This window comes from Tuber melanosporum, assembly GCF_000151645.1.
Source record: "Tuber melanosporum whole genome shotgun sequence assembly, scaffold_25, strain Mel28".
Taxonomy (NCBI): Eukaryota; Fungi; Ascomycota; class Pezizomycetes; order Pezizales; family Tuberaceae; genus Tuber; species Tuber melanosporum.
In genome coordinates this window covers 498447-522532 of record NW_003298919.1, presented here as the reverse complement: position 1 = coordinate 522532, position 24086 = coordinate 498447, and the positions used below count along the sequence as shown (strand labels likewise).

General features: G+C 45.4%; 8 protein-coding genes; 3 read left to right on the top strand and 5 right to left on the bottom strand.

Moving 5' to 3' along the window:
* Positions 1 to 9571: 9571 nt before the first annotated feature.
* Positions 9572 to 12703, bottom strand: GSTUM_00006266001 (uncharacterized protein; the record flags this gene model as incomplete). XM_002838444.2 has 8 exons in its annotated part: positions 12636 to 12703; positions 12446 to 12571; positions 12019 to 12387; positions 11207 to 11959; positions 10724 to 11156; positions 10009 to 10667; positions 9957 to 9984; positions 9572 to 9897 (listed from the first exon to the last, which is right to left on the bottom strand). The coding sequence occupies exons 1-8, from the start codon at positions 12657 to 12659 to the stop codon at positions 9572 to 9574; spliced, it is 2718 nt and encodes a 905-aa protein (XP_002838490.1). The 5' UTR covers positions 12660 to 12703.
* Positions 12704 to 13951: 1248 nt separating this feature from the next.
* On the top strand, positions 13952 to 17099 carry GSTUM_00006265001 (uncharacterized protein). XM_002838443.2 has 14 exons: positions 13952 to 14134; positions 14233 to 14281; positions 14357 to 14586; positions 14652 to 14752; positions 14819 to 14858; positions 14907 to 14976; positions 15036 to 15062; positions 15139 to 15175; positions 15240 to 15272; positions 15346 to 15455; positions 15519 to 15546; positions 15609 to 15722; positions 15777 to 16027; positions 16094 to 17099. Exons 3-14 carry the CDS (start codon positions 14477 to 14479, stop codon positions 16442 to 16444), a joined length of 1272 nt encoding a protein of 423 aa, XP_002838489.1. The 5' UTR covers positions 13952 to 14134; positions 14233 to 14281; positions 14357 to 14476; the 3' UTR covers positions 16445 to 17099.
* A 227-nt stretch (positions 17100 to 17326) lies between these two features.
* Positions 17327 to 19955, bottom strand: GSTUM_00006264001 (uncharacterized protein; the record flags this gene model as incomplete). Its single annotated transcript, XM_002838442.1, has 9 exons — positions 17327 to 17509; positions 17588 to 18093; positions 18151 to 18203; positions 18261 to 18286; positions 18329 to 18877; positions 18930 to 18997; positions 19059 to 19398; positions 19454 to 19683; positions 19760 to 19955. 9 exons carry the CDS (start codon positions 19953 to 19955, stop codon positions 17327 to 17329), a joined length of 2151 nt encoding a protein of 716 aa, XP_002838488.1.
* A 268-nt stretch (positions 19956 to 20223) lies between these two features.
* Positions 20224 to 21123, bottom strand: GSTUM_00006263001 (uncharacterized protein; the record flags this gene model as incomplete). XM_002838441.2 has 4 exons in its annotated part: positions 20224 to 20470; positions 20541 to 20632; positions 20714 to 20939; positions 20993 to 21123. The coding sequence occupies 4 exons, from the start codon at positions 21121 to 21123 to the stop codon at positions 20452 to 20454; spliced, it is 468 nt and encodes a 155-aa protein (XP_002838487.1). The 3' UTR covers positions 20224 to 20451.
* A 12-nt stretch (positions 21124 to 21135) lies between these two features.
* On the top strand, positions 21136 to 21414 carry GSTUM_00006262001 (uncharacterized protein; the record flags this gene model as incomplete). Its single annotated transcript, XM_002838440.1, has 5 exons — positions 21136 to 21155; positions 21185 to 21232; positions 21280 to 21292; positions 21329 to 21334; positions 21382 to 21414. The coding sequence occupies 5 exons, from the start codon at positions 21136 to 21138 to the stop codon at positions 21412 to 21414; spliced, it is 120 nt and encodes a 39-aa protein (XP_002838486.1).
* A 2-nt stretch (positions 21415 to 21416) lies between these two features.
* Positions 21417 to 22827, bottom strand: GSTUM_00006261001 (uncharacterized protein; the record flags this gene model as incomplete). XM_002838439.2 has 5 exons in its annotated part: positions 22783 to 22827; positions 21753 to 22610; positions 21572 to 21676; positions 21466 to 21514; positions 21417 to 21439 (listed from the first exon to the last, which is right to left on the bottom strand). The coding sequence occupies exons 2-5, from the start codon at positions 22146 to 22148 to the stop codon at positions 21417 to 21419; spliced, it is 573 nt and encodes a 190-aa protein (XP_002838485.1). The 5' UTR covers positions 22149 to 22610; positions 22783 to 22827.
* A 336-nt stretch (positions 22828 to 23163) lies between these two features.
* GSTUM_00006260001 (uncharacterized protein) lies at positions 23164 to 23900 on the top strand. XM_002838438.2 has 1 exon: positions 23164 to 23900. Exon 1 carries the CDS (start codon positions 23453 to 23455, stop codon positions 23750 to 23752), a length of 300 nt encoding a protein of 99 aa, XP_002838484.1. The 5' UTR covers positions 23164 to 23452; the 3' UTR covers positions 23753 to 23900.
* Positions 23901 to 23935: 35 nt separating this feature from the next.
* Positions 23936 to 24085, bottom strand: GSTUM_00006259001 (uncharacterized protein; the record flags this gene model as incomplete). The annotated part of the gene is made up of 1 exon (XM_002838437.1): positions 23936 to 24085. One exon carries the CDS (start codon positions 24083 to 24085, stop codon positions 23936 to 23938), a length of 150 nt encoding a protein of 49 aa, XP_002838483.1.
* Position 24086: the final 1 nt, after the last annotated feature.

Sequence of the window (24086 nt, the reverse complement as noted above, 5' to 3'; positions counted from 1 at the left end):
CCGAGAACAACTGGGCCACAATTTCGGCAAACGACAAAACAATCGCGGAGCTTAGACAGCTGAACGACAATCAGCGTCACACGATCGAGATGGCGAATCTGACTCTGGAATCTGTAAGGGTCAGATGGAGGACGGCAGACGAAAAGTTCCACAAGCTGAGAAGGACCATGCGCTCGGCAGGACGGGAACTATTGAAACTGGGAGAAAAAGCCTGATAGGATTCAGGCTTAGGAGGAGGAGAGCTAATGTCACAAACGTGGCTTAGCGAGGAAAGGGTTTTCACGTAACGCATAGTTATGAGTCACAGGTACGTTATTGTTTCACACATATGACTCATTTGGGTCATATGATTTGTTATGTGTGGGATTTGTGATGCTTTCGCACATGGCTCAAATATGAGTCGTGGGACGTACATAGGGCGAGTGTGCCTTGCAAGTGTATCTTGCGAGTATGCCTTGTGGGTAAGCCTTATGCATATGATTTATGTTTTGCACATATGACTCGGTCGAGTCATATGATTGATTTATTGTGTTATGATTGGTTTATGAGTTTTTCGTACATGACCTCACTATGAGGTCATGGGGTTTGAACATGTGATCATGTTAGTCACATGATTAGTTTGTTATGATTTTGTTTCGCACATGTGACCACTTTAGGTCACATGACTATGGGCGGAAGAACACTATATAAGGAGGCCGATGCGGCCGAGAAGGATAGGTTCTTCACGCTTTGTTCTAAGTACTTTTCCTCGTCCTTGCCGTCACTTCGCCCCGAGCATTTCTTTCGCCATCATGGTGGGCCTTGATGCCTTTGATTCTGGGGGAGATATCTGAGTTCGCTCAGTAGTTCCTGGGGTCTTTGGTGTTGAGGTCTGTTAGGCGTTGCGTGGCGGATAACTTGTTTGCGTCTCATTTCGTTGGACTGGTTATCTCACGATACTGGCACTTCGAGCACTCATCACGGTCGCATACGAGCCCCTTTCGGTAAAATGTCTACGGCTTCCTGTATATCGTCTACTCGCAGGTTTCGCGTTCGATTGGGGGGATTGAACATTGTGTTTGGGGGGATCACCCGTGTCATTCTTTGGGCCAGCTCATGTCTTTTGTTGGGTTTTAACGGAGTCCTTAGTTCACGCGATACAAAACGCCCTTGGGTTAGACTGATGACCTTCCCAAGTATCAACTCGTCGTACCGGCCGCATCATTTCCTCAAGGGAGGGGGCCTCACCGGCCCCTCCCTGCCTCGTTACTTTATGTTTCTACGGTCAGAATCCTACGATGTTGTTTATCACCGTTCCCTTGGAAGTTTTGTCCTTGCGGCATATACGGTGGTTCAGTCAGGTGTCACCTCCTAGCTACAGTGGGGATGGCTTTGACCCTGAAAAACCTTACCCCCTGGAGTGGTTTTTCTTTGCTGCCTGGGGTGGTGTGGGACGATTGGCTGCCAGGCACTCGCGTTGTCTGTACGTCTGGGTGGTTCAGTTGTGGTCTGTGGTTGGCAGCTTCACCCATTGCAAGTGGGGCATACCTTCCGTTTGTCTGCTTCTGTTCGTTCGCCCTTCCCCTTCTTGTCACGTCAGTTGGGGATGCCTCTTGCCTGTTGTTCGGTCCGTGCCTGTTGCCGGACCTGTGGGGCTGGCTTTGGCTGGCTCTGCTTACTCTTTCCCGACTCGGTTGGATTTCGGTTCGGCTGGGTTGGATGGTATGGCTGGTGCCTGTGCTTTCGGGTGTTGGTGCTGCCTCCTTTGTGGCTCCCGGCTGTGGCTGGTGGGCTCCCTTCAGCTATATGGTGCTGGGGGTTGGGGCTCTGTTCGTGTGGCCAAGATCAGTGGCTGCCTGACGGGGCTGGGTATAGGCTGTCCTATGGTCGTCGGATGGTTAATCTGTCTGAGGGACTGGGGGGGCTGGATGGGCTCTGTGGCGTCTGGTGTGTGGGGCTTGGGGGGGGCTGATTGGGGGGGGAGAGGCACCTGCGAGCACCGGTCGGGCATGCGTCAGGTTGGGCGATGTCTAATTAAGTGTTTCCGGACCGGTTTGGGCTGCTGGGCGAAGCTGCTGAGTGCTGTAAAGCTCCCCGACGGACCGCTGGACTGATGGCCACCTGTGCGGATAGTGGGTTCCGACCACCTGGTTGGACTTGTTTGGGTTCTGCGTGCTGGTTGTTGTGGAAGTTTGTTTGGTTTCTTTGGTTTGGCAATGGGCATGGCTGGCAGGGGCAAGGCACCATGGGTGGGAGATAGGCCCCACTGACTATTTCGGTCTGTCACCACCTCTATGTATTTCCTTTGTTTATGAGTTTGTTTTGGGGGACAGGCAGCGGGTACAGGTCCTCCTCACCATTACGCTCCTCGGAGGCACTTGGCAAAGAGGGTTTATAGGGTCGACGGCCTGGCATGCGGATGCAAGAGGTGGACATGTTGGTCACCTCCTCTCTGCTATTGTGTCGCCTGTAGTTTATAATTATTTTGGTTTTGTTGTTGGTTTTCTACTGTGGTGGAGGTGTTGCGGGACGGTATTTAGACAGGGTGGTAGTGATTTTGATTTTGTTGGACGAGGAACCTGGTTGGGTCAGTCTCTTGCTCGGCTTCGGCTACGCTTGGTGCTGGTTGGCTTCATACCAGAGGGGCTACGGACTTGGAACGGGGAGGGCGCTGGGTTGTTTGATGGTCTTGTAATTAGTTTCCGTGCGGGCATGACTCGGGGATGGCAGGTGTAGGACCGTAGACTTAGTTAGCCTAGGATTAGTGGTATGCCGGTTAGCGGCATCCCTGTGCCGGCGGGGGCTCGTCATATACCAGTGTTGGCGGTACGAGTTTAAATAAAATTAGATTGAATTCTAAGTACTTTTCCTACTTCTTACTTTAAACAAATATATAACACCTTTACAATCTTTATCTTTACTGCGGCGTTATTGTTATGTCAAGGAAGGTTCTCCATGAAGACGAGTTAGAGAAAGCTTACGATAGGCGTTCCCGATAGAAGACAAAGTGTACTATCAGTAACGTAGGCAGAGGCCTAGAGCTATCGTAAGACAAAGGAAGAAATAGATAGAAACGAGAAGTATCGTTCCTCGTCGCCAAGAACTAACTATCCAGAGAGGGATCGTTACAGTTACCTACAGCGAAGGTGTTACAGTTAGTTCATTAACTACTAGTATTGTGACCATCATCTTTGATTCAGTAAGATAAGGCTGGATTGGAAGAAGGAAGATATAGTGATAGATTAGCAGACCATAGATCAGGAACTCACCCACTACCCAGCGGGCTTAATTGGGAAACGCAAGGCGGTAATAGCTCTATGTTACTATTTACTATATACAGACATCTGTATATCCTGAAATTTGGTCGTATACACAGAGAGGTCAAAGTCCTGTGAGGGGGCTAGTATGCCATGGGTAGTATTTGAGAAAAGGGCCATGACCTGTATTGATTAGTGCTTGGTCCCCCCATCACAAAGTATTGTTGAATGCAAGCTGTTTGCAGTGATCTGTGTCCTCCGACATGCTCAGGATATGGCTAAGGGACATCGAGTTCATGTATTCTTGAACTGTGTTCTGGCCTTCACCCTAGTTGACAACATGCTTTTAGCAGATGACTCAGCTAAGTTGTGGAAAGTTATGGCACTGCTATTTAGTGCCTTCTCTGACATTAGTCTTGGTTGGGTCCCTGGTCATATAGGCATCACTGGCAATGAGATAGTTGACCTGTAAGCTAAGGCCAGTATGGAATGTTCTTTGTGACCACTGCTTTGGAAAGGGGTCAGCTTCAGGATCGGACACACGGTCATAGCTTGATAATCATGCTAGGAAGAATAGGAGTCCTGGCACGACAGGAAAGGACATAGGTATTACGCTCATAAACCTAAGGCACCCTAGCACCTCCATGGCCTCACCCACAGAGATGCCTACATTTTGTTAAGAATCCGCAGTGGGACAGGCTTGATCAGCCATGGTAGCTGTGATGGGAAGAAAGATAGACACTACTAGACTGAGTGCCTCCGCTATACTAGCAGGCATCCCACTAACAAAAACTTGTATAACAATTCAGCCATCTCAAGGTGAAAATCCTGGTAGGTGAACCATAGGTGGTTGGGCTTGAAAATCCCTCGTCATGGTAAGGGGATAGACAAGGAGTTCGTTATAGCAGGTAACCTCTTTGATGGCATACTGATAGTGGAAAGGAAAGGCAGAATTGCAATGGTAGAAGACCCGATAACCTGTACCCAGTGCAAGAGAAAGCATACTGGCAGTGGTTGCGTACTACTGCACATCGTAACCTTGCCGAAGAAGTAGTTCTTCTTACCCAACCAATGATAGTACAATCTCCTTTCCTGTAGTATGTCCATTTCTACCACAGTGACCTAAAAACACTTTATCTTTACTGAACACTTTAAGAAACGGCCTCAGGACCTCCAGACTTATCACAACCAGTTTTGGCATTCTCAACACCAGCTATAGAATGTATTGGACCTGGTAACAAGAACATTGGTAATCTTAAGGTAGGCAAAGGTGAACGAGTTATTGAAAGTGCTCCACTGCCTCTTTTACTATTTGGTTTTGACGAGAAGGTATCTTGATCTCAGGTTGCATTATAAGAGAACAGTAGGATGTTGGAATAGACTGTAAGTTTCCTTTGTTGAATATTTAGGTCAGATGGTATTAAGGGTGGATAGGGGTGAGGTTATGAGGTGGTGGTTGGGTAGCAAGATGGGAAGATGTGTAAATCTGGTGCAGCAATAGTTGCTGCAAGTACCTGTGAGCCCAATAGGGAGTGATTTTTGGATTTATATTTGAGAGAAGTGGTCACGAGGCAGAATAGTCTGCAGTAGTATATTTTAGATAGTTTATTTTATGGGATACGGGGGAGACTAGTTATATGCCAGTATTGGCAGTACTAGTATAAATAAAATTAGGCTAAATTCTAAGTACTTTTCCTAGTTATTACTTATGTATTTACGAATATAGCAAAACATCTTTATATTCTTTACTATTATCACATTTTTTATTATTATTATGATGAGAAGCCTTTACGAAAGGCAAAGTTAGAGAAAGCTTACAATAGGCATTATAAATAGAAGATATCAGTCTTGTACTATCAGTAACATAGACATTGGCCTAAGAGAGATCATATAGCAGATAAAGAAGAAAATTATTATTTCCCATCACTAAAAACTAACTATCCGAAGGGAGATTGTTACAAACTCTCTCTTTAAATACTTTATAAATAATATCCTCATTATTCATCAGGCTACTATCAGAATCCAAGTCTATTGAGTCCGGAAACTTTTCCAATAACTGAGAATATGAAAGGCTAGCAGAATTGACTAGTACATAGTAAGCTACTTCAGCTTTCTCTACATAGAATTGAATAAATGCTATACAAGTAAACTATCCTAAAGGACATACTCCAAGAAAATAACCCGCTAGGAGGTCATATAGTGGAGACTCCTTATGTCAATACTTAGAACTATCTTTAGACAATCATTATCTTGTAAGTTTTTATAATCTTGAAAACAAAATTCAACAAAATAGAAAAAAAACTTACTTCCAAATAGGTTTTGTTCACACCCCTGAAGAGGCTATTGGTGTTAGGAACACCAAGATTTAATACCTAAGAACCACCCTAAGTAGGGGAATCCAGATCTGAATTGGAATCTCTGGTCTCCAATACCCACCTCTGTCCCCCTAATAGGGCCCACACATCATCACACATATCTGTCTCAGTTTAGCTCAATTGGAATATCACATAATTCCTCTCTGGATATCACGTGTTCAACTCCTATTATTGACAAAGTTATTTCTGGTATTGAGTGATTTTCTACCAATACTACTTGCAACTGCAAGGTATCCTGCATGACAACCAAAGATTTCCGATGGGGGTGTTAAGATCCTATCCTGTCAAAGTGCTTCTACTCTACACAAGTAAAGTTACTGGGTAGAAATCTATTGCCAATTCCTATCCTAAAGCCAGTCTCATTGAAATTGTATCTCTCTTCAACTTGAATTACTTTTTACTTGCAGATTTCCTTATATTTTGTAAACCAAGTAAGTAATTCCTTCAAGTAGTGTGCGTTTATTCAATTTTCAATCTAGCGTTCTCTGCTTTCATATAAAAAATTCTGGATGTCTTTCAAGGAATCACCCAGTTCAGTAAGGGTCAACTCTAGTGGGCACTTCTTGAGGACTTTGTTGAATTAAAGCACATTTATACTTTTTCTTCAAAATCCTGTTTGTACAACCTGTGACCATTGGAACTCTTACAGAGGTCCCAATAGTATCAAGTTGTTTTAGGTAAAGGCAGATGGCTAACTTCTTGGCCTTGGAAAGATGTCAATTTGTGACACAGCATAGGGATTTTAATTTGCATCCCTTGATACAGGCATACAATCTTGCTTTCAGGACTTGAAAATCACAGGCCAATATAGCAACATTAGGCTTTTCGGTTTTGAAATACCTTTTACAAGCATCTTGGATTCTTGCATCAACATCAACATATCTCTCTAGAATTCGGGAACCTATTCTGGTGGATAAATTGGCTTTGAAATTAGTTGTATAGGAGAATGTCATATTGAGCGGATATGTTATGTTGAGCTGATAGGCACGCCATAGGCATGCTGCCTATTTGAAACTGCTTGCTGTTACACAATCATCACAGAAATCTTAGCACTATTATAGTTTTTGTTAGATATCATACTTACTCTAAGCTCAATTGTATGACTTTTATTTTTCTTTTTCTTTCACATACCTGTAGCATATTTGCTGAACATATATATTTATTTTTTTCTCTGAATATTTTTATTAGTATAATATTATTATATGCTATTTTCAACTTTTATTGTAATATATTTTTGTTGGTACAATCATGTCTGAAAAGTCTATATACCCCAACATGGCAACACTGCAACCAACGATCACCTCAACATTCCTCCCTACGATGGCACTACCACACTCCCAAACCCTCAGAAAAGACCAGAAAAGGGAAATCTATGCCCTCTATAAACGTACTGATATGGGGTATGATAAAACTTCAAAGCTTATGAACTTCTCCAAGTCAACTGTTTCAACAGTAGTCAAAAATGTGAAATCCAGAGATGGAAACATCCCTGATACCCCCAAATCTGGCAGACCAACCAAGATTACTGATGCTAAAAGGCAAGTAATTCTTGATATTATTGATACTGAGCCTTATTTAGCTCTAAGAGATATTACTCAAAAAGCCAATATTGGACTTGGTAAAGATACTGTTGGCAAAATTTCCAAAGAAGCTAGATTTAAGCTCAGGATATCTAGGAAAAAGCCTTTTTGGTAAAAAGAGCAGAAGGAGAAGAGAAAGGAGTTTGCTAGAGTGAGGAGGAACTAGATAAGAGTTTGGAAATGGGTGGTTTTTGTGGATAAGGCCACAATTGAATATGATCCAAATCCTGTGGGAAGAAAGGTCAGACTTAAACCAGGTAAAGAGTTGGAAGAAAAGAACTTAAAGCCTAGCTTTAAGTCAGGGCGTACCAACATAGATGTATATGCTGCAATAATGCATGGAGGAAGAACTGGGCTCATTCTTGTAAGGAAGAGGACTGAGGAGGAAAGAACCAGTAAAAGAGACAGACTTGATCTCAATTCCCACCAATATGCAACTGAGATTCACCAACCCTACCTCATCCTTTTCATAGAAGCCATAGACAGAGCTCCTCAAACTATCTATATGGCTGCTGATAATGCATCATGGCATAATGGAGCAGAAAACAAAAAATTGCAAGAGGACTGTAGAGATCAAAGATTGGCTTGGCCTCCCAACTCACCAGATCTCAATCCTATTGAGAATACCTAGGCAATTCTCAAAAGAGCACTCAGAAAGTGATTCTCCAAGGTTGAGAGAAGGCCCATAGTGCTGCTGAATTATTTCAGGCAGCAAAGGAAGAGTGGGACCTCATTCCCCAAGAGACATTTGATGAATAGATTCAGAGAATGCCTGAGAAACTTCAGGCTGTATTAGATGCAGATGGAAGCCATACAAAATGGTAGCATTGGGAAACTGTTTTTTTTTTCTATTTCTACTATTATCTATTTTAAAATTGTACTCATATTTTTTTTTTTGTTGTGGTCAATATTATTGTTTGTAGTGGTAGTGCCATTGCCGTGAGGGGTACATAGACTTTTCAGACACGACTGTACATGCAGAACGGAGCCTCTTCTATATGCCACTCTTCCTTTTTGCTAAACTATATTCTTATTCCAGCTATTTCCCGCACACATATATTTTTACTAAGTATACCTCTATGAGCCGATATTTTGCCCGAGCTCTTTTCTGATATTTATGATCTGCTACATATGAATTTCCAAGTATTATTATTATTATTATTATTATTATTATTATTATTATTATTATTATTATTATTATTATTATTATTATGCAAGTCTCATTCAACGAAAGTGTTTGTATGTTAGTCGATTCAATTTGATTATATCTTGTAAGCTCTCAGGCTCTTTGCTTTAACTTGATGTCATATCGGATCACTCAGTGCAATATCACCTCTCTTTAAAATATCCAGCAACCCCTCGCTTCTTTCCTGACAATCTTATTTCCCGATCTCTTGGATCCCTGTTTTGCCACCCTTAGTTTCCGATTTTTATGGACACATCCGACCTGCATGCTCTCTGGTCTTCTTGTTTCTACTTTACTGATAGATCTCACCCGCCTCTGAAGATCGCATGTAATCTAAAAAAACATTCAGGTCTGCTTTTCGGACTAACTTCATGCTTGTTTTCCTCAATAGAATGTAAGTGCTGCGAACCCCCCCGTACCTCTTCACGAAGCTAACCAATTCCTGGCTGCTCTTCCCAGTTTGTGCGCGAACCTCCATCCCCACCGCTTCAAATTATAATCGATACTTACTTCGTATTGCGTCGCTGCTAGTTAGTCATTTTCTTCTCTCTCTACCTGCTTCTCCCACTAACGCATGGCGTGCCTCACAACGATGCGCGCGACATGGATACGGTAGTAAGACTCTAATCTTCTTACTACTCGTCCTAGCCCTCTCAGTACAGATCTCTTAGCCTTTCTTATGGCCGGTGAGTTCTTCCGGTTCACTATCCCTATTCTTATTATTGTAGGTTATTATCGACCTAGCAGTAGTTTTGCACTGGACACGCCATACCGGTACCCGGACTTGCCAAACTGGCGTGCGAGGACGGCGCATCGCCCCTGGCTGGTGCTTGTGTTTCTTGTGCTAAAGGGTCCGTCTCGCAATCCTTCGGTATCCCGTCCTGTTTTATCTTTTAGCGAATATTTAAACGCCCTACTACTAGTAACTGTGTGAGAGCCTACAGACTAAAGTGGATAATTGCTTGAAGGTCCGTCGCTCATTCAGTGGACCTAGGCTTGAGGCGACCAACTTCCACCATGTTTGACGATTGATATGAGTATTCAATTGTAAAAGCTCCGGCTCGAGAAAGAAGGAAAAGTCTATTTTGTAACATATGATACCATGCAAGTACCCGAGTGCGATGTCTGGCTAATAATACATGTGAGAAATCGAAACGCCACTCGTGATAAAAAACAGTCACCACTAAAATACAACTACAGGGCCTTAACTGATTGGAAGAATGGATCATTATCCAAAGCTTCCTTGTGCTCCGGTGCTTGGATCAATTTTATGAGTTCACCCCTCATTTGAGCGGGGGTCATCCCCGAGTCCTCCACCTTGTTTTTCCACTCGACCAATACCTTTTTTAGCAGAGCCGACCCCTCTGCAATCTGCTCTCTGGTACAGTTGGATGCCTTCTGTTCGTGTTTGCCGGTAAAGTCTTCGAGTTCGTCTGCTTTACGCTTGGCCATGTTGATTACCTTTTGTGGGAAGCGAACAAGTTCCGCGACATGAATACCGAAGCTCTGGTCGGAAACGCCTATAACCGCACACTGTTAGAACATCCTTTGACTGGTCACGGGGGATATCCTCGCAAACCTTCGTCGACTTTATAAAGCAAAGTCACCTCCCTCGCGTCCTTGTCCCCAACATGTGCAATGACGTGCAAGTTCTTTACGGAGGGGTATTCGTCGACTAGCGCCGTCAATTCGTGAAAATGAGTTGCGAACATCGCAAAACACCTAATTTCCTTGACAATGTGTTCTGAGATAGCCCAAGCAAGCCCGAACCCATCATAGGTACTGGTACCTCGCCCAAGCTCATCGATGATAATCAGGGACTCGGAAGTAGCCGACTTGAGGATAGTCGAGGTCTCCAACATCTCGGCCATGAATGTGGACACACCCTTCATTTGCGAGTCGCTGGCTCCGACGCGAGCAAGTATACAATCGAAAATCGTCAATTCCGCCTCGGAGCATGGAACGAAGCATCCAACCTGGGCCATTAGAGCGATGACGCCAATCTGCCGGATGTAAGTGGATTTACCACCCATGTTGGGACCTGTGATTATCAAAAACTCCGAGCTGCCTCTGCATAAGCTGACATCGTTCGTGATGAATTGAATGTCGTCCTGCATTTCCATGCATGGATGTCGGGCTTCCTTCAAAATAGTGTTTCCCTCTCCTCTTGCATGCATCTTCGGCTTGACATACGGTGATGGAGCATGAACCGAAACGTGAGCGAAACTAACAATAACGTCTAGATGGGCTAGCACGGCGGCCAATTCTTCCAGAACTGGGCAATAGGAGGCTATAAGGTATTAGTACTCAGGGGAGATGGAATACACCGACCCCACGGAAACTCACATGCTACGGTGACAACTTCATCCACTAGTCCGCTCTGTGTCTTGTTATATATGTACGTTGACTTATCAAAATCCCGCTTCAGATCCTGCATGACAGTGGTCGTAAAGAAAACACCATTCTTCATGGTTGATATTTCTCTATATTCCTTCTGATTCCTTATTGAACCTGCCTCGGCACGGGTCAAACGGAAACACCACCCATATGTCTTATGGTTCTCCATGAAAAGCTTCTTGTCAACCTCCTGGCCCAGATCGCTTCCGACTCTGTGGTGCTCGGTGTCCATTGCCCTCTTCAGTTTATCCAGCTTATCCCGAACCAATTTAAGATCATCGCTAAATTCTGGCTTGATAATGAATTCGTGATTATCAAGAGCATCAAGGTCCACAGTGGTTTCGACCAGCTCTTGTAGCTTTTCCAAGTTGCCATATATTTCCTAAAGGCCATGTTAGCAGAGGCACCTAGCCTTTTGGAGGAAAGTTCTACCCGTAGTTTGGTTGTGTATCGCAGATCAAGCGGGTCTTTATACGTCTCATCCATCACACCTTCAAAGGTTGAAATGAACCCCGGGATTCTGATGGCAACTTGGTATGCTCTGACAACATCTTCCAAGTTTGCCAAGTTTTTTTGGAATCGTTTAGAGAGCCGGTAAAGATCTGGTATGCTCTTTAAGTGCTCCTCCTGCATCGTCTGCCGGAGTTCAGTGTCCTCAACGAACGCTTCCACCAAAAATTGCCGTTTTTTGATTTCTTCAAGACTCATTAACGGTTGCTTAAGCCATTGGCCCAGCAGCCGGGTCCCTATGGCGGTCTTACACTTATTAAGAAGGCCGTATAGCGACATATTCTTTGAACCATCTCGGGGTCCAGGCATCAAGTTAAGCGCTTTAACTGCTGATGCATCCAACTTCATATACTGGGCAAGATCGTGTTGGTAAAGACGGTATTGGCCAAAGTTAAGATCGTCGCTCATAAGCTGTAGATATCGTATCAAGGCGGAAGCAGCTGCCATGGCAAGCTTGTTTTCCACCTGTGGTAAGACACCGGCAGCAATTTCACTTGTAAGAAGTCGGGAGAGGTCTTGCTCGATGTCTTTGACCGAAAACTCGGAAGCCTTCCGAAAGGTCATAACTATCCCACAGCGCTCGATAATTCCTCGAAGTTTTCCCAGTTCATAATCCTTGTTCTGCTCATCCGATTGAACAACGCACTCTTTGACACCAAGTTGGATGATGAGAGACTAAGCTAAAGGTTAGCTACAGCGGAATCCTCGGTTAACAGCTCCTAGAGATCACTTACTTCGAAATTGGAGTATAGGTCGTTATCGGCAAACTCGCTCACGCCCAGCTCCCGAACACTGGCATCTGCAAAACAAACACCAACATTCCGCTCCTCTCCCTTGACTGATATCCTCACAGCAAGGATAATGGGAGATGAATCGATCTGGCCGGCGAAATCATCCTCAACATCTTGAAGATTTCCAGGAGAAGCCTTCTTCGTAATGCCCCACTTATTCCTCAATTTTGCTCCCCATATTTCCACCCGCTTTCTATTCTGGAAGAGGCATTCGCGAAGGAAATTGCGGTAGGCGGTAACGGATAGAGTACATGACTCAAGGGGGTTCCTCGAGCTGCCCAATTGTCGGATGACGGATGTAGTTTTATAGATCTATGAGGGGAGCAATCAGCACCGGAAGCACGAAGGGCGGCTCAGATTAAAACTCTACCGTCTGAGCAACATATATAGCATCCTGCCCGTGGGCAGTGTAGTAGTCGTTTCTGTCGAAGAGTCGAATGGCATCCGTCTCGGGAAGACTGTTGAAAAAGGAAATAAAGGCACTCTCATCCTCAACCTAGAATAGCGATTAATTGGGGGCAAAACACAATAAAAGGAGCCCAAATGGCGAGCATGTATACCTTAAGCTCAGGGCGAGATCCCATTGCACAAATACTCAGCAACCGGTATCGGGCTTAGAGAATTCGAGATGGAATGTGGGAGCGATAAAACTTGAGTTGGGATGAAAAAGGTGGATCAATAAGGGAGACGCGCTCAAGGTGTGACGACAATACGGTAGTCTATCTAGAGCTATGGCTTTCACACCTGGTCACCTTGCCCAGTGAGACGCGTCGAGAACTTGGAAATGGGGTCTTGGCACATGTTTCTCCAGCACGGGATGCCATGCGGCTGGCACTTTGGCTTAATTAGGCGAAAACTGTGACCAGGAGCTCACTGGTACGCCAAGACTAAAAGGCTCCATCCAGAAGCACCGGTATTGGGGAGGTTAACTGTACGGTACTAGTACAAAACTAATTTTTTAATATCCGGACACCTTGGCGCCAAGCCTCATACAAATTCGCGCCAAGGCGTCCGAATACTTTTGAAATCGGCCAGTACCCCAGGGACGCTCCACTTCTGTCCTTTGATAGATATGCATACTGGCACAGTATCATAGATTCATCATATTTCCCTGAGAAGGATGGGGTGCGTGTGTCTGGAGCTGCAGTACCGGTACTGTAGTCTGTGGTGGTATTGTGATGTTGCTGACCCGGCATCTCTTGGGCGGGCCAGCCAGACCGCGAGTGCTCAAACTCGAGCACAGTGCACAGATAGACAGTAGGGCACTACCGGTAAGTCACCACCGTGTGGTATGTACATATCATAATACCAGAAAAGGTCAGCACAAGTACAATACTCACATAATAGCATTTCGGCACCAGTTGGTTCATATATCCAGGACCAGCCGAAAGATTATGCGGCGGTCGAATCGAACGGGCACTTGTCACCTACTCTACTGTACTACCAGTAGTAGTACGAGTACTATCGTAGGACATCTGATGACCTGGTTATCGTGATTCATGGGTGGAAAGCTCAGGCACTTTATCGCAGCCCCAATTATCGGTTCCAGCTACAGAATGATAGATCACATTTGCTGGCGCTTATAGTGAATATCTGCCTGCCACGAGTTACAGCTGTTATATGAGTTACACCAGAGGCCAGCAAACTATGATACCGGTACGCGTAGATGGGGCTCAAAAGATTGGCGCAGCACGGGTAGCCCCTCTTCAGTTACAGAAGCTACGGAGGTACAGCGCCTAAGTTTTGTATGTTACACTCGCAGTGGGCATTTTGTTAGCAACCGGTGTAACATACAAAACTTAGGAGCTGTACCTCCGTAAGTACCGTACATTATGCTTTCGTTTTGGTGGTATGGCTTTGCCCATAGAGGCGTTATTGTACTCGTAGTGATGACCCCTCCATATTGTCTCATCCACAGAGTCATGTGTACTCGAGTACAAGTACTCGTAACTTACCTATCATCACGTTCAGCCTTGTCAGAATTCTTCTTTTTTCGGGCAAAATACCGGTAATGGTATGTAGAGCGATTTCAATCTATGTTGGAGGCATAATTTACATAGTAGGCATTCCATCCCGGCTTCGTTCAGCGTGCGCTACTTTATTGGATCGGGATGCTGGTCATCGGCTCTTCCCATTTTCTGACTGTGGACACACCAGTCACTCGATCTTGGCAATTAAAGAGGTTCGGGGTTTGGATCCTTTGGAAGTTTGTGCCCTGATGCCAAGACACTAGTGAAGGGGACAAGGGGTTGGGGTTGACGACTAACTATCCTACCGCCAGATATCTATCAGAGCTCTTAGGCTCTTCCCACCCCCCCAAATCTTCGTCACTCTCTCCGCAGCCCCGCTCCCTAGATTCCCCCCTTCTTCGCTTGAGAGAAATCATCGTCAAAAATCCGCCATGGAAAACACACCTCTTACCCCTTCCTCCTCCGCCCCAACACCCACTGCAACACCTCCAGGAACCGCCTCGAACACAGGTTCCGAGGCAGAGAATCAATCAAAATTAAGGTATGTGGTTCTCTACTGATTCGCCCCTTAGGCCACCAGCTAATCATCAATTTTCTTGGGCCTAGGACTCTGCTTGGTATTTTGCGACGTTTCGTCGGAGTGGCCGACATTGCCTCTGTCCGCTTTTCACTTCCGAGTCAGTTGCTTGAACCCGTACCCAACTTAGGTGAGAAAAAGATTATTGGGTTACTTAGTGAGTGGGTGAGCGCTACATACTGAATTGCTGAAAAAGAATATTGGAATTACTTGGATCGTCCTGAAACTTTTGCTAGGTGAATGATGGAAAATACTCCTATCACTTCTATACTAATATTGTTTAGCATTGGCGAATCCGACGATGAACTGGAACGTTTCCTGGGAGTTTTAAGGTTTTGGTTTACCAAAGATCTGGTCAGATAATGAAGATAACCGTGGTGTGGGTAAAAGCTAACCTGGACCCATTTTTGAAGAAATTCGTCAAGGGAAAGCCATGCAAAGTAAGAAATTTACAGATAACCTTGTATAGCTAAATACACCGCGCTCCGGTGCAGTTGCTGACCTTTCCCTCTGCAGCCCTATAATTCAACATTAGGGGAATTTTTCAGAGCACGTTCCCCATTGCGAACTCAACTAGGAATCCACAGGCTAACTTAGCTATTCGTTGGGTGGAGCAGTGCACTTGGGATGTCCAGGAGACACTACCACCGGTTCCCTCCCGCCCCTCTTCCCGAAACTCTCGGAATTCTGCGGCGAGCAAGCCTTCCCAGGCCGGTAGCAAAGGGCCTGTTCGTGTCTCGTTTTTGACGGAACAGACTTCCCATCATCCACCTGTCTCAGCCTTCTACATCGACTGCCCGGAAAAGGGTGTATCAGCGAACGGATATGATCAGGTATGGATTTGGAAACACTCGAGGGGAATCTATGATCAGTGCTCACCGAAAGCGCCATTTTAGATTAGCGCTAAGTTTACGGGGACTTCCAGTATGTGAAATACAATTCCACACACTTATATTCCCGGTAGTCAGTATGCTGACCTCGTAAAGTTAGGGTAACTCCTGGGGTGCATAACCTCGGCATTTTCATCAACTTGCACAAGCGTGGGGATGAATCCTACCGACTCACCCACCCCGCTGTGAACCTTGGAGGATTCTTGAGAGGTACGTATAGCATAGGCGGCCAGTAGTATGTTTATTCACGGCTGTATCTCTCAGGGACTCTAAACCTATATGTCGAGGACATCTGCTACGTAACTTGTCCCAAAACACAATTGAAGGCTATTCTGCAGTATTTGGGCGATTCCTGGATCGGGAAGGCAAAGTATAAGGTCGAGGGAGTCGTCTATCAGTATACTCACGAGGACGATGGTATACAGAAGATTAAGGATGTTCCCTCAAAGCTTGTGCGTGCCAAAATCGAGGGATCATGGATGAGTCAATTGTATTACACAGTGCCAGGTTCCAGCGTAAGCCTCCCCCCTATTTAGAGGCTCTTCTAGTGGTCATTGTTCTTACTCTGAATGAATCCGCAGGAAAAGCACCTATTGATAGACTTGGATCCTCTTTTTCCTGAACCAAAGACTTGCCCACCACCAAACGCTATGCTTCCAAACGAGTCTCGGAAGATGTGGGAAGGCGTCACTGAAGCTATTCATGCCAGAGACTACAGCCGCGCCACACAGCTCAAATCGGAGATCGAGGAAAGGCAGCGCGAGAAGGCAGCTGCCAGAGCAGCGGAAGGTGTCGAATGGAAACCAAGGTTCTTCGAGGCCCCAGCCTTAGCCGCTGGGAGACCTAGGTTGAGCGTAGATGGGGAGAAGGCGTTGAAGGGCTTGCATACTGACGATTACAAACTGGAGCCAGCAGCGGTTACCGGAGCCTGAAATTCCTGGGATTGGGACCGAGCGAGTAAAGTTTACATAAATATATGCCTGCTTTCCTGGAACTGTTCACGATAGCGGCGAAACGATAGCGACCAAAGCCAGGGAGCGAAACGACACGAGGATTTTTAGTTTGGTGTGGAATATAAACCGGTGTAAGCAAATCGGGGGGGCTTGATTGCAGCCTCTACCTATTCCCCCGTTCATGTATGATTTGCTTGGCGTTTTACACTTTTTTCCTTGCTTTTTTTTTGTTCGAGTCTTTCCTTCTGGTGGGCTGTCCTCGGTCCCCACGTTGTCTAAATCACTTCTAGAAATATCTGATTTTGGGGTGCGAGTATGTTGGAACGGAAGGAATAAAGGGAGATCCGGTACATTGGTTTGCTTTATCATTACCTATGACTTTAGAGGAGGAGTATTGTAGAGGGGGGGAAGAAGGCAGAAAGAAGTCCAGCAGGCGTGCTAATGGAAATGGCGCAATTGTTCAAGTACGATAGTAGAGAATTGGGTTCGCCTATCAAGCTACTCTGGCACCAGTACAAATAACTTTGTCCAACGATCGCTAAACGTTTGATACACACTATTAAACAAACCCATAAGGGAACTGGAAACCTGAACTTATCATTACAATACGATGAAGAGAGAAAAGAAAGGGAAATAGAAGATAGCTGTGATATAAAAAATAATAGAGCAGAACAAAACAAGACAACTCCGATTCACCAAACCCGGCTAATATGCATTCACGCACGCACGCACTCCAACGGGGGCCCAAAAATGCAGAACAAAAACTAAATATAGGCAATCTTAAGGCATAAACAAAACTCTACCATTTCCAATGCTTCCTTCCTCCCCTTTCGCAGAAGGGGCGGAGCCAAGTTACTACTACTATGAAGCAGCACTAAGCCCACTCCTCATATTCTCCACCATATTTTGCCCAATACCCTTTATCATCCCGAGTTCTTCTAGATCTTTGATAGCGGGAAAGTCATCATCATCGTCCATCATAACCGCCCGACGACGCTCTCTGACAACCTGGGCCAGTGCTTCTGCGCGCTTTTTACCAACGCCCTATAAAACCCCCAAATCGTCAGTATATGATATCCTGCGGGCCGAGTGATTGGGCATGATGTGGTGGCTGTGGCATACCTTCAACTTCATTATCTGCGAAACATCCTCCGAGTTGATTATCCTCAAGAGGTTCTTTGTCCGGGGCGTCTGGTGCGTGTTCAGTGACCATTCCTCTTCGCTTCTATCGTCTTCGTATTCTGAAGCGGTATCTTCCTCCATTTTGATAGCTGGTAGGGAGCGGGGAACTGGTTGCTGTTGTACATCGTTATTATTATCGGAGAAGACGGCGAAGGTTCGTTTGGGCTTTGATCTTGGCATCGGCGCTGGTGCTTGTGCAAATGTCTCTTCTGTTACGGAGACCCGGCGAATGGAGGAGTATGATGAGGGTTTCCCATTAGTAGTGTCAAGGGATGATGTGAGATCTGAGGAGCTTCTCATTGTGGTCCTAATTGTGGTGGTCTTTTTATCTTTGTCTTTTAAGTCGGAGATTTTCCTCAGGAGTTTGTCGTTTTCCGGGAAGTACGGAACGGCTAGTTCATACATTTTCAGGGCCGAGAAGTTTTCACCTCTTGCTGCATGCTGTTCTATTTGTTTATATCCGTTAGTTGGGGTGGGCTGGGAATATTAGGTATGGAGCTTACTGGCAAGCAGTATGTAGGTAAGGCCCTCTGCTTTGGCGTCTGCTTTTTTCTCGCTGCATATTTAGGTTAATGCTCAATCTTCTCTTCAAATAACATAGCTATCAACTTACAGTTTCTTTTCCAACAGCTCGAGCCTCTTATTCACTTCATCACTCACATCCGTAGCCGTCTTCTTAACCGGCTCGTTCAGCGCTCTAGCAGCTAATATTTCCTCCACCTTCTTCTCAACAATGTCCGCAATATTTGTAGGACTGAGCTGATGGTGCTTATCATAAGACCGCACAGGTTTTTTGATTCCGGAAGGTTGACGTAATGGCTGGGGTGCCAAAGGCGCCCGGTTTTGTGGCTTCGGTGCCTTGTCTTTCTGGAAGCCCTTTTGGGGGTTAGAGACATGCATAGTGTTTGTCTTTGCCGTCCCAAAAGCTCGTGTGGGTCCATGTTGGCTTAGCATTGGAGGGAGTTGGTCGTGCCGTGATGGGAAAGAAACTAGTGACTTTAGTATTTCCATTCGATACCTTGCGGTACGCGATCTATTACCTTGAGGGTGCTCATTCTCTGCCTGCTTCAACTCAACCTTTTTTGTCCGATTTGCAAAATTTAGAGAGCTTAGGGTATCGAGATGGAATGCTCTAGTTGGGGCAAGATTCAATATCATGACTGTGAGGCCGTTATTTTGTCCAAGTGACAATATACGAGTCATCTTTGACTCTCTATATGGTATCCTGCTCTGCGAAATTGTTAACATATCGCTATATATAGCGGGAAGTTGGATGTCAGACCTGTTTCTTAGTCATAGCCTCTACGCACTGAGCCAGCACAAATAATGACTTATTGATGCTAGCAGATTCTAATATATCGTTAGTGAGAAGCATCCAAACCCAGTCTCCGGTAGCAGAAGGGATATTCACCTGTCATTCTTTCTTTGTCATTGGACGTACGCCTGTTATCCTCACTACCAGCCAAATCAATACATGACACAGTCCCCGTCTTGTTTTCTCCTGTATTTTTGTCCTCAATCAAAACCTTGACACATATCACCGCGTGAGACCTAGAAGAGTGCGCGTTCAACTTGGTAGCAGACGTCGACCGGTTCGCATTGGCTTTATCGTACAAAGCTTCGAACTCCTTTAACGACTTGATCTCCTTATCGATTAAACCAACGACTTGAGTTTTTCCATTCGACTCTCGGAGGGGCAATCCAGCAGGGGTTCGCTTCTCGGGAGGCTGGAAGAGATCAAAAACTCGGTCCTAGTAGAACAGTATAAGCACTCTGCTGGAGAAATTATCTGCCAAGCTTCCCTACATTGTATATCTCGTAGTATGTCATGATTGCCCGGATCGTTGTCGCCCCTTCAGTTTTGCGCTCAAGCTCCTTTCCCCGACGATATATTGCAGTTAGGAAGCGTGGAATAATCCCACGCTCAGAAGCTGGCTTTTGTCCCCGCATGGTATACGTTTTCCCACTGCCAGTGGCACCGTACGCGAATATTGTTACATCGTTCCCTTTGAATAAATGTTTCAATGTTGGCGATACTGGTAGTTATCCCTCCTCTATCAGTGGTTGGGTTCCAAATAAACACCAACACTACCACCGCCATCACCAACTCACCTTCAGAAAAAAGCTGCGCTTGGTCCGAATCCTGACCGTAAGCAGCATTAAATGGAAATGTGAAATTCTCGTTCTCGTTCTTCGGGTTCGGCATGGAAATCGCGTCCTCTTCGGCAGATACCACAACATCCTTTTCACTCTCTCCCTTCAACAACGGACGGATCCGGGCAATGATACGGACATTGTTGACTGTCATCGCGCGGGGGGTTTCTTGGGATGAAAAGGCCCTTATTTTCTCTCTGTTTTGTTTTTCCCTCTCGAAATCGGGGCCGGGAAAGTTGTGGTGGCTAAGCAGTGGATTTGGGGGTGCCTGAAGTCTTGAGGGAGAGGAATGTATGACACGCAAGGAGATGCGCGAGTTGACGGGAATTGAGGCTCATGCAAGGCACCCAAACACCCCGTTGCCCCAGCAACAACACGGCTAGACCCTAGCCCTAAATATTATAAAAAACGGACTCGAGTGATACAGTAATATCATGAACAGATAACATGGGGTATCCCAAACAACTATGGTTGTGATCTACTGCAGGTCCCTTTTTTATTTACACAAAACCTCCATACCAATGTCAACGTCCATGAATATATGAATACGTGAACTTTTTTCGCATAAAACAACCACCTAGCCCTTAGTCTGCCGGATGGAAAAGAGAACACGAATAAAAATGTAGGAAAAGAATAGATACAACAACCCATTATTTTGAAACCGCAGCACTATAATGCAGATAGGGGTCAGTAACTCCCAAACATATAACGTCCCGGAGAACTAGATTCAAAGACTTACGTGAGCACTTGCGTTCTAAACAAACCTCCCTTAGTTTTCTCAATAACTTGCTGGTATACTGATTGTGGAGGATGGTTCATTATAACAGTCCCCTGTGGCGGTAGTTGGTGTGTTGGTGATATATTACATTGGAGAAAATGCACAGGGTTAGAGGGGGGGGGGGGTCAACTTACATCCTTGTAGTCGATCTTAGCATCTACTCTAGTATCGCGGATGAGGTTGACAATCCACTTCTCGCCCTCATCTTGGGTAAGATTCAAACGCTGAGCAAGATCTTTGATGTCGATCCGCTGGTGAATCTTGCAATAAGACTCAGAGATCAAATGTCTTGCCGAGTCGACAAATGAAGCGGCAGAAGACGCAAGAAAAAAGTCACTCCCCAGCACCTCCTCCGCCTCACTAAGCTTCCGCTGTGCCTCTTCGAAATCGAAGTCGATGTAGAGCGCTGCGACAAAATCGGTGATGGGGTCATGATATTCATACAACTCCTGCTTGACAATGCGGACAAGGTCCTTGAGCTGTTTCTGGTACTGGCCGCTATTGTTCTTACGGTTACGGTTGGTGATGACCGCCGCGGCCACATAGCGAAGGATCCATGGACAGGAGGTTTGGATTGTATTAATAAAAGCTGGGGAAAAGAACAGCTCCAATAGCACATCCTTCGGATCCTTGAGTTCCTTGGAATCCTTGGGGTCTTTGAATTCCCTGGCATCTGCGTAGTTTGTGTAATTAAAGAAAGGGAAAAGAGTCCAGTGAACTAGCCACGTGCGAGCTTGAAGCTGGCCTAGGGGGTTGTTGTAGAGCTAGGTGGTGTTAATTCTGATGTGTAATATTGATGGAGGGTGAATTGCCTTTTGCTCAATCAAGTCCTTAACTTTAGTAATCTCCTCCATGGAACCCTCCCAATTTGCCGAGAGAATGTCACAAGCTAGCTTTCCCCAGGTAGCTTGTGTAGTCTTTTCGTTGTCCGTCGACTATTCGAGTGTAAGCATTTCGAGCCCAAAAGCCGAACCAGAATGACAGAAACACACCAAGACACGAAACCGATATAAAATGTCCGAAGCCTCTCCATAATTACCACAGCTGTATTGGTGTTGGCCATAATCATAAAGCACGTTTACCATCTCTACTGTGACCTTTTTGGGAGAAAACACTCGAAATTAGCTTCTATTTCTCCGAAACATATTCAAGGTGTGAGAGTAGTGACGGTACATCATGTTTCTCTTGAAGATACTGCAAATTTTGCAGCTTGTCCGCTCTTAGGTTTGACAAAACCTCTGTGTTCCCAAGCAGATTCAAAAGTAGCTCACTCCTCTCACCCAAACCTTGCAGCTTTTCCACAACCTCCTGCCTCTTATTGAGCTCTTCCGGAACCTCGTCGGTGCCATGTATTTCCTTGTAAAGATCACATATGAAATCCGTCATGTTTGAGTTCTTTAGAAGGTCATATCTGGCCTGGGCCAATTCTTGATCCGTTAACCTGCCCTGCTCGCCCATGAATCCCAACAGTGGGAAAATCATATGTCTATCGAGGTGAGGCAGCAATTTGGGAATTAGATCATAGGACACTGCCATATCGTTGGCTCCCTCTGCGTTGTTTTCGGCCATAATGGCAATGCGGTACGGCCGTTGGTGTTCTTTGCTGATGTGGGGCGAGATATTGGCGATGGAGGGGTTGATTTTTTTGAGTAAAGGACTGCCTTTTTTTCCCTCTGGTTACCCAGTTGAACACAATGACCAAGCCAGGAATATCGGTGGCTAATCCATTACAAGTATCATTATTAACAGCTGTTAAAACCTTGTCAATGCCCCAAAACAGGAGCCCGAAAGGTTACAAAAATCACGTGCATATATATAAAAATTTAATGACAATAATAAAAGAAACATCGGTTTTGACGCAATTAACAAATATCTTTACTCGTATGACTTGTTCAGCCGCCTTATATTTTTTTGGTATGAAGAGCAAAGGGGCGTTTGCTGCGATCCTTTGTGTCTACTGGATTTCTTTCGTGAGACCTCTTTGGTGTTGGCAAAGTTATTCCGAACTCCCTGTGATGGCGGTCTCCGTGTCTGCGAGGTCAATCAATGTCAACCTTTTGTTTCAGTTGACCGTCGGATCGGGTAGCAAAGCTGCACAAAACACAGCGGCAGGAGGGCCACCGAAATCAACCCGGCGATCTCTTGATGAAGCCCCTCTGTCGGCCCGTGATCCAATGAGTATTAAATTGAAGGTTAAACTTACAGCGGAAAGATGTGTTCATTTCCAAGTGTTATCGGTGCAGAGGACATGGTTGAGGAAAATGAAGGAGTCGGAAGAAATACTTCCTATCATAGACTAAGTGCGACTCAGGCCATTAAATACTTGAACAACAGCACGATAACTTTTTCATAGTCTAAAACCTTAACGGGCCTTCCAAAATGTCTTTCTGTCATTAATACCCGTATGTACAAGACCGGGGATTATTAACCGGAAATACCAGGGATTTTATTTTGCTGGTTAACCTTAAATAACCGTTCAATAACTTTCTCTCTGACCCTTGTATCGTACCCCTGCAGATCCAGTTATTTGAGACGGCATTGCCCAGACGAGCTTGCCACCACTCGGAACCTCGCAACCACAGCAAAAGCACATTTTCTGCCGCCGTTCTCGACAGATAGGTACCGCAGCCCCGCCCGCCAGATACTCGATATCGTAATAATCCCGACCGGCCGGGACAATCGTCAAGAGGCGGTCAAGCACCCTCCGCAATTTGCGCCAATGATTCCTGCATCTGTTCCTCTACGGCTTCTCCGCTCAATGCCTGCGGCATTTCACCGAACGGCATCCTTCACCGCCAGTGCTTTTCGAAGGGAAGAGGATGCGTCTAATCCAGGCAAGCTAGCTACGCTTCCCAAGAACACGCTCTCTTCTGATGTTACCAACAACTAACTGCTATATAGTACAACGGAAAATCGAACCACTACCGTACTTCGTCCACCGGACCGAGAACAATAATTTTCCCGTCTATCAAGAATACAAGGCGGGAGGGAACAAACTTCAGACTCGCATACGGAGGGTTGAGGGTAATCTTCAATTTTTGAGGGATCAAATCGAGAGCGCTTTGCGGATGGAGAAGGGACAAGTGAAGATCAGTTCTCTCGCTGGGCACGTCATAGTAAAGGGCCGGAGGAGAGATGAGATCGTAAGGTTTCTGTCAGATCTTGGGTTTTGATGTGAGATTTCTACTTATCACTATCAAATATGTATATTGTGTGATGGTATTATTTGGCGTTCGTTTCTTTATGGCGAAAGAGGGACTCGACCAGCTTGTAAGTGTACAAAATAGAACAAAGAAGGGGCATGAAAGACCTCCCAGAAAACCGCTGAACAACCAAGAAAAAAGGGACGCCAAAGCTCACTGAGGATAAAATACAGGATAAAAGGTAATAGCAAAGTGGTAAAGGGGAATTTCAACAACGAAAGAAGAAAAGAGATGCGGACCCAGCCTTTGTACAAACGCAAACCTACATCCAACAACCCTAGACGACTGGTATATCGCAGACATT

Excerpts from the sequence above, each read along its gene's own strand:
- GSTUM_00006265001 (XM_002838443.2), top strand. The coding sequence starts at position 14,477 with ATGGAAAACACACCTCTTACCCCTTCCTCCTCCGCCCCAACACCCACT. Across the intron at positions 15,456-15,518 it reads CAGCGAACGGATATGATCAG|ATTAGCGCTAAGTTTACGGG; the intron begins GTATGGATTTGG and ends GCGCCATTTTAG. Across the intron at positions 15,547-15,608 it reads TAAGTTTACGGGGACTTCCA|TTAGGGTAACTCCTGGGGTG; the intron begins GTATGTGAAATA and ends GACCTCGTAAAG.
- GSTUM_00006260001 (XM_002838438.2), top strand. The coding sequence starts at position 23,453 with ATGTTACCAACAACTAACTGCTATATAGTACAACGGAAAATCGAACCA.